We start from the raw sequence: 13,306 nt of genomic DNA on the forward strand, positions 1-13,306 counted from the left end.
TAATCAGACACTGAATCTTTCAAAGTGATGACTAGTTAATTAGTATTGAATAAAACAAACTGAAAAGCAAGAATATCGATCTAGATTTCTTAAATTTAATGATTTCAATATTAGTTGAATATTTTCATTGTGGAAAAACACTTATCTTTGCTTTTAGCCTCCTTCCATTGCTCCCAATTTGATATTACTTTGATTTTACAGATTTTTTTTAAAGCCCTCCATGGTCTGGCTCCCAACTATATTTTAGACCATTGAATTCCTCATACACTTGCACATATTTTGAGATCCTCTGGCACCAGCCTTCCTGTCATACCTGGTTTAAAACCAAGGAAGACAGAGCCTCTGCTACAAGGGCTGTGAGGATCTGGAATGACCTGTCTGAGGAAATACGGCTGTCTGAGTCAGTGTCTTCTTTTAAGTTCCGCTTTAAAACACACTAGCTTATTCACATTTTATCGGATTAAATAGTGTCTGGTTTCTTGCAGGAGGTTTACTTAGCTGGCTGCCAATTTTACCTCTCGACTGTTGTCTTTTTATTTGATGTTACTGTTTCTATATTTTGTCAAGGATTTCGTTTTTTGCATTATTAAATCATTTTGTCCATTGTTTTGGTGAACACTCAATCAATAAAATAAATATTTTTATTATAAGAGTTACCAATAAAGCAATGAATGAAAAATATGTGCATCAAGCACAAAGCCAGATATAAGTGACAAAAAGACCAACAGATAAACTTTCTTTCCCTAACTGTCTACAGTATTGATTCCCTGTGGTTTGCGACCCACAGATGTGTCACGAGACAATTTTTTGGGTCCTCAAACATTTTTGCAACCTTTCAGTTTAGATGTACAGGTATATGCTTTAAATGACATACATAAAGTTAAGTTGTAATTAATTTATCAATCATCTCTTCCAAATATTTGTATACAATTCGGAATTATTTTAGATTTTTTCAGACTGTAAAATAGTCTCTACACTATGCACAAATCTACTCTTCTCATGATTTTGATCACAATACTTCTGCCATCTTCAAAAAGTGGGTCTCCATAAACAAAGTTTTGGAAACACTAGTCTATAGTAGTGAAATCCACAATGTTCAAACAGAATAATTCTCAAAGACAAAACCATGAAAGAAACATTTGACTCAAATCGTCAGCCAGGAGTTTGTACTTGGGTGATAACCACTGTAAAGAAAACCAGTGTGAGACGAAGGTGACCTTACTTACCCAGATCTCCCCGAAGGCTGACCAGCTCCTGGGACAGCTCCCTGCATTGTCGCGTGGCTTCATCTCGCTGCAGTAAAAAATGTAAAATGTCATAAACAGATGGGGGACAAATTAAAAGACATAACCCCCAAAGACTTTGATAAAGTGATGTTACACCACAGGCCTCCAAGCACATCTCTGGTGTTCCATGTCCACTCTGTTATACTGGTGAGACCAACACTGCTCTTCCAATAGTCATTCCCTCACGTGGTATTCATTGATGGTGAGGGAAAAAAATCTCTCCCACAGGTGTTTTAAGCCACACAGAAGGTGTAAAAAAAAAATCCCACTATACAGTATCAGTAAAAATCGAAAACTAGGAACTTTTAAAAAGTGTCTACTAAAATTTGTCTAGTAAATTTGAGTAAAATGACCAGACAAACAACTTTTGCATTTACCAGTCAAACATTCCTAATGTCCCTGAAAACCTAAGAGATCCCTCGAGCCTTTTCTCTTCAAATAATGAATTTATGTAGTTAATCAAACTAAAACCTAATTAACTTTTTACTAGGGTGTGTCAAAATCCAGATTTGTTAAGCTAATGGCAGACAATAGGTCACTGGCACACAGTGCATGGTAAAAAGGGTTGTCATTAGTCTCTTAATTAATCATGTGCGTGTTGTATAGGCAAAATATGCAAAAGACCAATATCCTATTCTCTTTCAAAGCCAGGAGTGCTTACATCTTGGCAGACTGCCAGTGAGTAAGAAAAGACATTTTTCTGCAGATTACAGATACAATGGAATGACAATTGTGCGACTGGTTTATGATATGGCCCAAAGCAAGTCAGCAAACCTACAGTCAGATGTTTCCTATGAATTTGACATATGTCATACCAGAAAACAACAACCTTACCTTCCCTAATTATTTGTAGTATCTGTAGATTTTATTCGTACATAATTCTTTTTTTTTTTAAATATTAGTTTTTTTCATACCCCAATCATCAGTCAACATTACAGCAGTATGTAATTGGAAGTTTGAGAAACACCCTGAACAAATATTCATTACTTAATTCCAGTTTTCCAACTATCATATTGTGTAAATACTCTGAAGGCAAAGCAGCAGCTAGCAAAGAAAACATTAGGAGGGATAAGGAGAATCGAATTAAAAGGAAAACTTGACATTCAACTCCTGTTTTCAGTTACACCACATACATTCTGGTCGCCAAATCTCTTTACTGTCTCATTTTTGTAATAAACAAGAGGCTGCAGTGCTCTTGCTAGACTTGACACTGATGCATAGTCTTTCTAGAAATTGTTTCATTCTGGTCTAGCACCTTTCTTCGAACTACACTCATTCACACCTACAATATCATACTCAACATACATCATACACTATAGCATGTAACATTCAAATTATAAACAAAAAATAAAACAACCACACAAAAGTGAAACACCATACACTATTCAGTTTACAAAAGAAAATATATTACACAATGTCCTACTTGTCACCAGATGTGCATCTCAAGTCACTGCAGAATATAACAGTGTAGAAGCCAGTTACCCTCTCTGCAGCGCATGGAGCACTAAGGCACGCTCTGCTGCCAGAACAGCCCATGATTCAGCATCTGGCTGAGGCTTGGGTGAAACAGCCTCCCTCTCCAGCTATAGAGACTCAGTACTCCAGGACAAGCAGTGGTCAAGGTGGATGCACCACCTCCACACACGCACACACCTCCTCACAGACTGCTCTGACAACATCTGAGGCAGGAATGAGAAGCCGTTTTCCTGGCTGTGCTGAGTGACTGCAGAGTGCATTACCGTATTTCACCTAAACAAGCACTGGAGGGGCAAGCTTCAGTGCGCATTTGAACAGCCACCTCTCCAGTGAGGCAATGTCACTTTAAGGCAGCAGTGGAAGAGGAGAGCACGCAGATAAATTGCACAGACCTGTCAGACAGCAGACTCATGGAGTGGGACTTATGCTGTGCAGTGACCTTCCCAGGGGGATACATGAAGAGATTTCATTACCACCATCCCCCTCCACTCACCCTTATCTACATCGTCCCCTCACCCCTTTGCTCCATACAATCTGATGCAGGGCTAGAAGCCGGCATGGAACTATCTCTCCATTTCAACACAGACTGCTGTTAGGGATCGAATTTCCTTCTTCTGTGCGAGTAAGATTGACAGTCAACATATACGATAGGTGAAAATAATAAACCACTTGTTCACTAATATGCAACTGGTAATCGTTAAACAGAATGATTCAGGAGAAGTTAATAGCTGTCCAAAAATAAATACAGGATGGTATATAAACGAAATTGATCTCTGTCACTTAAGGTGAACCGTGTAGCATATTCAAGCTGGGATCATCTTTGGTTACATTAAAGTCAACTTGACACTTGTGGATCATGCCAAGTTGTCAGAGCAACAGCTCTCCATCCACAGGTAAACTGATCAATCACAGGAATAAATTCTTCTTCTTTCACAAACGATCATTAAAATGGCAGAAAACCATTTTCTGGTATTGGTGACAGACCTCCCGTTGGCTCTCTCTGTCAGTTAAATTTTGTATTAATACTAAAAACACTTGCTTAAGCGGACTTAAACAAAACTGATTATAGGCATCTATTAAAACATTTCCATGCACAAACTGTCCATTACGAGTCAGCTGTCATACCAATAGACCTCTGTGTGCATGCTTTTGCTGTTCCCCTGTGTATATTATAGTATCGTGTAATGTGGAGAAGAGCACTTGATAGCAGACTAAGATCAATGACTAATTGCTTCTGATCAGGTTGCAGTTTTCTGGAGATGTTGTGAATATTAGTAAGCCAGTAGCACACTATTAGACAGTAAATCTGTCTTTCTGGTTATTAAAAAATTGTTTGTGCATTTCTATACTGTAGATGTTTCACAGCATTGTTTCTGTGAGAAAAGATTGTGCGCCTTTATCCAAACAGATAAGAAACCCTCACTTTGTGTTTGGCTGCAGTTCATAACCATATCATGTCAACAGCTGTGACATTCTCACACTATGATGGTGACTTCAACATCTATTCTTGGTGTCATGAGTGGCCACTGACATCACTACCATTGCCCTTCTCACTCAAACATGAACATTTTGTGTATTGAAACACATGTATTGTAATTAACATATTAACCGTGTCTCATATAATGAGGGTACTGTGCAGTAGAAATGTTTCCCGGCAAAGGGTGAGAAATAGCAAAAATAATGTTGAGTCAGTGGGTCCGAGACATCAAAATGGAACAAACATGCTGAGTTTTTCATAGTCTGTTGATGCAATCAGTTTCACAACACTGCCAGCCAAACAAAGGGACATGAGTCAAACATCAGTGACTAGAGATCACACAAACACACACACTGTTTCTGTCACATTACATCTACCAGCACCAGACACATTAACAAACATTTCCTCCAGCTGTGATATGTAGGACTGCATATATCCATTTGTTATTTCCCTTTATCATTCATTACACTCACAAAACAGGTCCCTGTTGACTTTCCCTGTTGCCTAGAATAAGGAACTAAAAGGAAACACATTTACAAAAAGGCAAAAAGATCCCAAGTTGGCCCCTTAAACAAAAAGTATCAACACAAGTTAGACATTTGGGTGCATAATCAGAATAATATAATTTTCATTTTTGTGGACAGTGCACCTAGCAGGAGACATTAAGGAACAACAAAATTCACTGAAGCTCACCAAAGCTTAAATTGGACTGATGTGAACTCTTTCCCAACTAGAGCTATCCAGAACAGTGTCACGGGGAGATCTGTCTGGTGTAAAACTCGGAGAAAAGGAAGCTGCTGTAATCTAGGCCAAAGGATATGAACCTGTGAATACATTTCTGTATCACAACTAAGAGAGGCATTGGTTTAACTTTCTTTATAGTTCAAAGGTGCAGAGAGCTCTGGAATACAGTGGAATACAATGATAAATGTCACAGGCTACCTGATTCCCCGATGACAAATTAATAAACCCTAAGATTCACAACAGGGGACCCACCACAAACACTTAAACTGTATGATGTACCAAGCTATTTTAAGATATCAAGCCAAAAACTTTGCAGCTAGAGTAACTATCGAAATAATAAAACTGCTATGTTTCCTCTGTACCACCCATCTACCATGACCTACACATCTAATATGTCTGCACTTGTTTCTATAATGTCATATATGTGTACAGTGACATTGTTAAATGAGGTCCAGTCAAGGCATTGTAAATAAATAATGGCCTGTTTCTAATTGCCTCTAGAGAAGTGCTTCCCGGGGGCTAAGTTGTGGCCCTCTGTTGGGACTTGGAGGTACTGCAGGTGGGCCTCATGAAGATTCTAAAAAGTTTAAAAAAATTCTCAGGGGTTGCAAAGATTGGTAAACTTGGCTCTAAAAAACAAAACAACTCTTGGTATATCTTGGTGTATCCCTGTGCCACTGAATGTGACAATACTATTTACAAATACAATTTAAGAAAGAGAAAATATTGTAATTCAACCAGTCATGGTCCATACCTACATACACAATGAGACATTCAAAAAAGATTCATTTATATGTGGATGGTAAACTTAAGTTGTTGCACTCAGTCATCTTTTATTACAGACTGACAACACAGTAAGGAATGAAAATATCTGACAAGGACATTTCTAAAGTTAGCCTGAGGGACTGAAATAGCTAGTAGCAAAGTAGCATTTTATATACTCATATTGGGCCCTGGAGTACCTGATCTTTTTCCTCTAGGTTCTCAGATAGATGTGTGTGTGTGTGAGTGTGTGTGTGTGTGTATATATATATATATATATATATATATACACACATACATATACATATACATACATACATATACATATATACACATACATATATATACACACACACATATACATACATATGTATGTATATACATATACACATATACATATATACACATACACACACCAATACCAATTACATTAAGCCAGTGCAATTTAAGTTTGTGATTAATATGCTATAGTTTAAGGGGTGGGTAGGGTGTAGCATTGCTGATAGGATGAGCCTGTTAATGTAATGTAAGAAAAACAGTCCTATGAGTCATCTGATTTCTGGAAGCCAGTCACATGGCACCACTTTCAGATCTAAAACACAAACCTTCAACAAAGTCAAGTGAATCTATGAAATTATAAAAATTAGAGTCGAGGATGTATGATTGGACACCGTGAGATTACACAGGTCTTTTCAGATGAAGCATTAACTGATCCTCTGATTATTTCAGATCAGTGGATGACAACAGGAATTATTTATGATGTCTGTGTAATGTCTCCAAATACAAAAATGAATCACCACACAGGACATTTCTCTGTCAGACATAATTATGCCAGAGGGCAACTCTCCACTCAAGAAAACAAACAAAACTGAGCACAAGCACATGAGAGCTAGTGTGAGTAATTCAGAGACTACAGTGTGTTGAGTTTAGAGGAGCAGCTACACAGTGCAGTTAATGACTGTGGCAAATTTCACTTCTGCAAATGTACCTCTAATCAAATGCTTGCTGTTGCTGCCACCTTGTGTTAATAGATTACTAGGCACTACTAATGGCGTGTTTCCACTAGCGCTACTCGCCTCGGCATGGCACAATTATTTTGCTTTTCCATTAGTGATAGTACCTGGTACTTTTTAGTACTTGCTCAGGTGAGGTTCCAAGTGAGCTGAGCCGATACTATGCGTGACGTCGACAGACTGCCGTGCACTGATTGGTCAGTGCACGGCAGGAGTGTCGTCACAGGAAAAGGCACAAGAATCAAACCAAACAATGCCGAACTGTAGATCAGTTAAAAAGACTTAATCCTAAAAAACTTTAGCAAGGAAATGCACATCTGGGCTTGAGTTTGCCATGTTATGCTGTATTTATAGCAAGCATATAAACATATTTGCATGAAAAATGTATGAAAAACTTAAAGATACATTTAGAACATTACAAATGTATGCTTCAACTGTGAGTCAATTATGTGATTGTTTTAATTGACAGCCCTAATAATTTGCTACAAAAAATAATTTCAAAAGTGCATGTTGAAAAAAGTTAAGAGATTATAGTTAAATTTCACAGCTCCAGTAAAGTATTCTCACCTCTATCAATGTTTGCTGCAAGACGATGGTGAGTGCCTCAAATCTGCAGTTACTGGCTGTGAGAAGTCTCATAAGCTGCTGGATGCTCTGGTCCTTCTTTTCACCCTTGGTGACACTTGGTGGTACCACATCTGGAGGTCCATGAGTCTGGTTTGGTTGGGATGGTTGCTGCTGATGGGAGGTGCCCTTGGATTTGGTCTTGTCCACTGTAAAAGAACATGTATTGACTGAGGCGACTACGTTGATCATCATCATATCCTCTGACATAAGCACTGCAGCTGGTCCACAGGCAGTACCACCCACCCCATACAATTCCGTCAGGGTCAATAAAGCAGCAAGCTCAGGTGTCAAAGTACAGAATGTTATAGCCAAGAACTGTTCTGTTCCATCAGCCAGTCTGAACATTCCCAGTGCTGCCCCTCTGACAGCTATTATATAAAAACGGATCCTCTGAATGCAATTACTTTTCCATATCCTAATGTAATTTGATGTTCCACAGATACAGGGGAAAAAGAATTATTTTAGCAAGGCCATGCTACTGTGGTTTTGATTTACATCATATATAAATACTGTACATAACACCCACTGTAATAGCCACATCAGTCCAACTAATGAACATGTTTACTCTGCCACTCACAATGCTGTAACACTATTAAATAGAAACACCAACCTCACTGCCACAGGCAGTTATATTGGAGACAAATTAAATTACCGTTTATAAATCTAATTTTTTTGTGTAGTGACTAGTATGCATCACAGTGGTGAGGCTATATCAGACATACCAGCTTTAATGAGCTGAATATATATCACCAAAGGCACATGTGGATAGACATTCATACAATGTTGTCTGCTGCTTTACATTACAGCCGTTAGATCAACTTAAGACGAGTAAACAACAAAAAAGGACATTGATAACTGCAACAGAATTTTAATAAACACAAGTGTGCACCCAAAACACTGAGACAGTTTGCACTCCTGTCCATGAAGTGTTTGTAATCATGTCCTTTATGAACTGCAAAACCTGGAGCATAATCAAGTTAAATTTAGAGTCACTAAGCAGGACATCAACTGAAAGGATCATAACATCCCAGAATAACACCAGCATGAGAGAAACATAACACTGCATGTACTACAATGTCTTCTCACTGAGGCTCAAGCTGCTGAGTGAACAGTTGTCTGCATAATAGTTTGATTAGAGCAACACAAGAATGTGGAGAGTATAAATACAAATAAAGGCCATCTAAGTGATCATTGGTGATACATCTCACAAGACTGAAACTATTACATATTTTCTTGTTTGAATAGTCCCAGCACACACAAACTTGAACCTGCACTGGTCTATATCTAAGTGGTTTGCTGCGGTACACTGTTTTTCAATGACAAAATAAACAGCTCAGCACAGAAGGCAGGCACAGCCTTTTAAACAAACACAATATTAATTTTGTAATGGCACTAGATGGATGGTACTAGTGACCACATAAGGAAGACCGACTACAGCAGTATTGAATACAAAGTTGAGAATTTTATTGGTTAAATTTAGTCAGTTAAAAAAAATCAAGAAAAAAATCATTGCAAAACCATAAGTAGAATTTACCAAATGAAATTGAAAGTATCTGACTTAGATGAACACATGAGGGGAAAAATTACACACAGCCAAATCATTTTTCTATAATTTTCCTAACACTGCATTTAGGAGGGATCAACCTACTTTAAACGGTTTCTTTAAATTAGGGTGCCCTCTGCTGGTTGTGCATAGACCACAAAAACACAGTTAAAGCCAGAATGTACCACAAACATGCCTGAACAAAAAAAGACAACAGGCTGCACAACTGACTTCAGCTGTCATGTCTCTGCAGAGGCAGGTGACCTTACAGAATTCTTGCTTCCTCTTATTTTAAATAATATAAAATGCAGTTGAATAGGATGATGGATTCTAGACCTTATTATTTCAAATCAATGGAGTCCAATGTCAGAGTTGAGGTTACATAGTGAATCTTGTATTTGTATGTATCTGTATCACTTCCTCTGACACACAAATATAATGTGGCTTTTTGGCAAATAAATTAAACATTATGTGACATGATACGAGCACATCCATCTCTCAATTTGACTGACATTCTTAGGAACTGATGACCTGCTGCTATTTTCACCACAATATCTGAATAGAGTAGATGACATACGTTGCCAACTTTTATTTTATTCTTCCTTCCAGGCCAACGGAATCATGTCACACCAACTCAACTTGTACACAACACGATTTAGTGACACCTCGGCACAGATCTCTGCTACTGTGAGGAGATGTCACAACACGGCACAAAGCATGATGGGTGATGACGCCACTCACAATCATGCATTTGTTTTGGTGCTTGGGTGATTTAGAACCAAAACCACTCTCAAGGAGTATTCTCAAGACATTTGTTTTCTACTGATTAATGAACTTTATTTATAAACTCACATTCATGAACTGACATTTATTAATGGTTTTTGTTTTAATGTGTAAAAGGTAATTTGAGTTCATTATTTATGTCATAAAATGCTTATAAAGTTAACATAATTAGTTGGAATCGCAAAAAAAAAAAAAGAGAAAAATTACTTTACAAAATTAAGTTACTGTATTTCTGCAATATTGTTCAGCAATCACAACAAACTGGTCTAAACTAGAGACCAAGAACCAAAATAAACTTGGAACTTCTCAGGGTGAAACAGGAGTACTGGGGGATCCAGTAAGCAGGAGAGCAAGTGCATACAGTTGTATATAAAAAAAAAAAGGTTCTACAAATTTAAAATCAGACTCAAATGTAAAAAGCTATTGAATTAAAATGTTTGTTTAAATAGTGTTTCTTAATTCATAATTTGTCTCCTAGAAACTTCTGCCTGAGGTTTTGTAAATGTAGGTAAATGAAAGATGAACCTCCTGCCTTGCAAACCAGCCATACTAAAAATAGAAACTAGCTAGGTTCACAGGTCTACTTGAAATGCAAACACAGATAGTCTTGGAATGAACATGGTTGAGCCAAAACAACAATGCCATGAGAAATATTTGACACAGAAATTACAGACCTGCTTGGAAAACCAAAGTATACTTCTTGCATCCTGACAGCAGCTGAATGTTTCGGATTAAACCCTTAGCAGTCAGACGCACATGGATGTTTGACAGGGAGAGCTTCGGAGACCATAACATCTCAAAAACAAAACACAACAGTTACGGTTTTTACTGAAGAATAATCTAATAACCACGGTTATCAGTGCCTGAATACAGGAGCTGGATGCTGGCTATGAATCACTTGCCATGTTGTGCCTTATTGTATCCTGCCTTTGGTGAAAGCAAGACAAAATTACATAAATCAATAAAAAGCAGCAAGAGTTACTCCATTCAGTGAGCCATGAAAAAGTGAAGGCATGGCAAGTCTTCCAACTCAGAATTTATTTCCAAGCTGTTAAGGCTGGAATACACTGAGTGGGTTAAAGGCTGACCAGGCACTTGTGGAAAAGCCCAACAGGGAAAAAGTAAAAATCCTGTTATCCACTTGGTAAAGCAAGGCTTCAACTATTCACTAAACAAATCAATCTTAGAGCACAGCAAAACAGCATCTCCAAGCTTGATGGTGGCAGTGCAGTAACAGAGCCAAGATGCAAGGAAGAGAGCAGAGGGGGATGGGGGAGAGAAAGGCGTGGGAGGAGCAAACTGAATAATTACAGCCAATGAGAATTTAATAAAGCCCTACACTCTTTTATTCACCCTTTCACTGTGCCACAGTAGTAGTGTGATGGAAGCAGATGAGCAGTGCCCATGGCAAGGTACTGTCTGAATGACAGTGTTTTCAAACCTCTATGAAGATCAGTCCTCACCTATGAGTATGAACTGTATCTAATACAAAACTCAAAATAAGTAAAATGCAGCTTAGGCCAAGAGTCTAAGATTACAAAATATTCCTCCTCAGTTAACAGTGCCTCTATCAATGGTCCACGATACAGGTCTGCTCACCATTCCTCATACCTACCTGACAAACGAATGGTTCATTTCTCTCATTTTGATAAATTAGCCACTACTCTCTAGATACGAGATGATTGAAATGTTAAATTTGCTTATTGGAGCCACATCCAATTCAAGCTTACTTTGTGGCGCAGAAAATGTTTTATGGACTTGTTTGGCCGTGGTTTTTCCTCACAATGACAATTTTTGAAACTGTTAAATTATTAGGAGTTTTTGTTTTACCATGTAAGAACCAATGTCAGTTCATTAGTTACAGTAATTACATGGATGCGTTCAAAAAGAGAAATATGGAAACCATTCAGCACTAAAAATTCATCTCAATTACCAACACTCAATATCTATTTTTTTTTCCCCACTGCTTGCTCATCACTTCTCACCAAGCCAATGCACTTGGTCATACAGTATGAACATTTATTTTAGTGGGCAATACAGGAAGCAATTAAAATGGATAAAATTTCAGTAGAAACGCAAATCGTTGAAACAAAGAGAAAAATCTTACCAAGTCCGCCAGAAGTTGGTCGTAAAAGTCTAGCAGAAGCGGATCTTTTCAGAGGAGTGGAGGAAGAATTTGTAGCTCTTTTGCTGGTTGGAGCAGCAGACTTGCATCCTGTGGTCAAAGCTGTTACAAGCAGAAGATCCAGAACAGAAAAGAGACCAGAGTTAACATGACCCATTATTTAGCAGGAACACTGCCAACTGACCAAAAATGCAGAGCCTCAGACCGCTTTTAAGTCTGAAATCATTCAGAAGGTTTGATCAAACACATCATTAAAATACCAAAGTATAAATCAGGACCAAACAGACCCAATCAAATGAGCTTACCACAACAACAGATAAGTAACAATAGCTTTTTGTCTTTGAGGGTTTTGGGTGGGTTTGATCATTTAAGAGATTGAACTGATCATGGTATCATGGTTTGTGGAATTGAATCAAGATACAAATCAGTATATGTTCAGTCATAGTCATGGCAGTTCAAAAAAAGGAAACTTAAATTTGATCAAATCTTAGCTGCGTGACAATCTTATACAGGTGATGATCTAAGAAACATACCAAGTCTGAATTCATTAAAACATACATGTCTGTGTGTGAGTGTGTGTGTAGTCTCTCACATTTCTCTGTGCTTCTTCCAGGTGCTGAGAGGAGCCTTGCTTTCAGCAAAACAGATTTTAATTGGGTTTGTTTGTATGGCGTTCCCCCAGATACTGTTGGAGGAAGCAGAGACATGCTGGCTAAATCATTTCTAGGCGTTTCAATGGAGTGCTGACGTTATCAAGGACACCACTAGTGATTGGTATGCAAATCACGTTGTCCATGTATATAAAAGGAGGATTATTTTAGATATTAACACTCAACTTCTAGAGCAACAAAGCTTATTCAACTGTATTATATTCTATTTGTATTACATTCATATTAACAAAAGGTAAGCATTATTGAAAAGGAGCAAGGATTTTTCATGACAAAATTAAGCACAACAAAATACAAATTTAAGAATGAGCTTCCATAAGCTATCAAACACTCACATGGAAAAATGGAAAATCTGGTAAAATTCCACCTCCATTTTCACTTACTTCTCCAAAGCTTTCCATCTTTTCCATCAAATGCAGCTAACAAAGGGAGGATACAAAAGCGATAGGACCCAATGAGCAGACATGTCATGAGAGTAAGATCACAGTTGGATGCTGCACTGCCCTGTGCCATTAAAGAGGAGTTGTTCAAAACATGCGCTGGAAATTCAGTCCAAGTGCAACTTCTGAGACCTGTATAATCAGCCATCATTTTTCAATGCAAAAACAATAATAATAATAATAAAAAATATGCTCCCTTTATCCACCTCAGACGATATTGGTTGTAGTGATTGTCTGCTCCTTTTCCTCCAGGCAATGCTATGTGTGAACTAGAGTGGAATTGAACCCGTTGCCTTGACAACCAGACAACCCCCAGTTTGGAAAATAGGTCTTCTCAGCCAATCATGAACCTGCCTTGAGGA

General features: G+C 38.0%; 1 protein-coding gene across 5 annotated transcripts in view; it reads right to left on the reverse strand.

Annotated features, from left to right (window-relative positions):
* Window positions 1–13,306, reverse strand: part of mtus1a (microtubule associated tumor suppressor 1a) — a 30,611-nt gene that overhangs the window by 5,784 nt on the left and 11,521 nt on the right. For 2 of the 5 annotated variants that reach the window (XM_044039471.1, XM_044039470.1), the window contains exons 5-9: window positions 12,888–12,923; window positions 12,429–12,521; window positions 11,819–11,938; window positions 7,326–7,531; window positions 1,227–1,293 (exon numbers count right to left, since the gene is read on the reverse strand). In XM_044039471.1, the coding sequence (XP_043895406.1) occupies window positions 1,227–1,293; window positions 7,326–7,531; window positions 11,819–11,938; window positions 12,429–12,521; window positions 12,888–12,923 (522 nt within the window). Of the gene's footprint in view, window positions 1–1,226; window positions 1,294–2,768; window positions 2,995–7,325; window positions 7,532–10,385; window positions 11,022–11,818; window positions 11,939–12,428; window positions 12,522–12,887; window positions 12,924–13,306 lie in introns of those variants that run through there. The other 3 variants (XM_044039472.1, XM_044039473.1, XM_044039475.1) reach the window with 3 other exon arrangements.

This window comes from Solea senegalensis, linkage group LG12 (assembly GCF_019176455.1).
Source record: "Solea senegalensis isolate Sse05_10M linkage group LG12, IFAPA_SoseM_1, whole genome shotgun sequence".
NCBI lineage: Eukaryota > Metazoa > Chordata > Actinopteri > Pleuronectiformes > Soleidae > Solea > Solea senegalensis.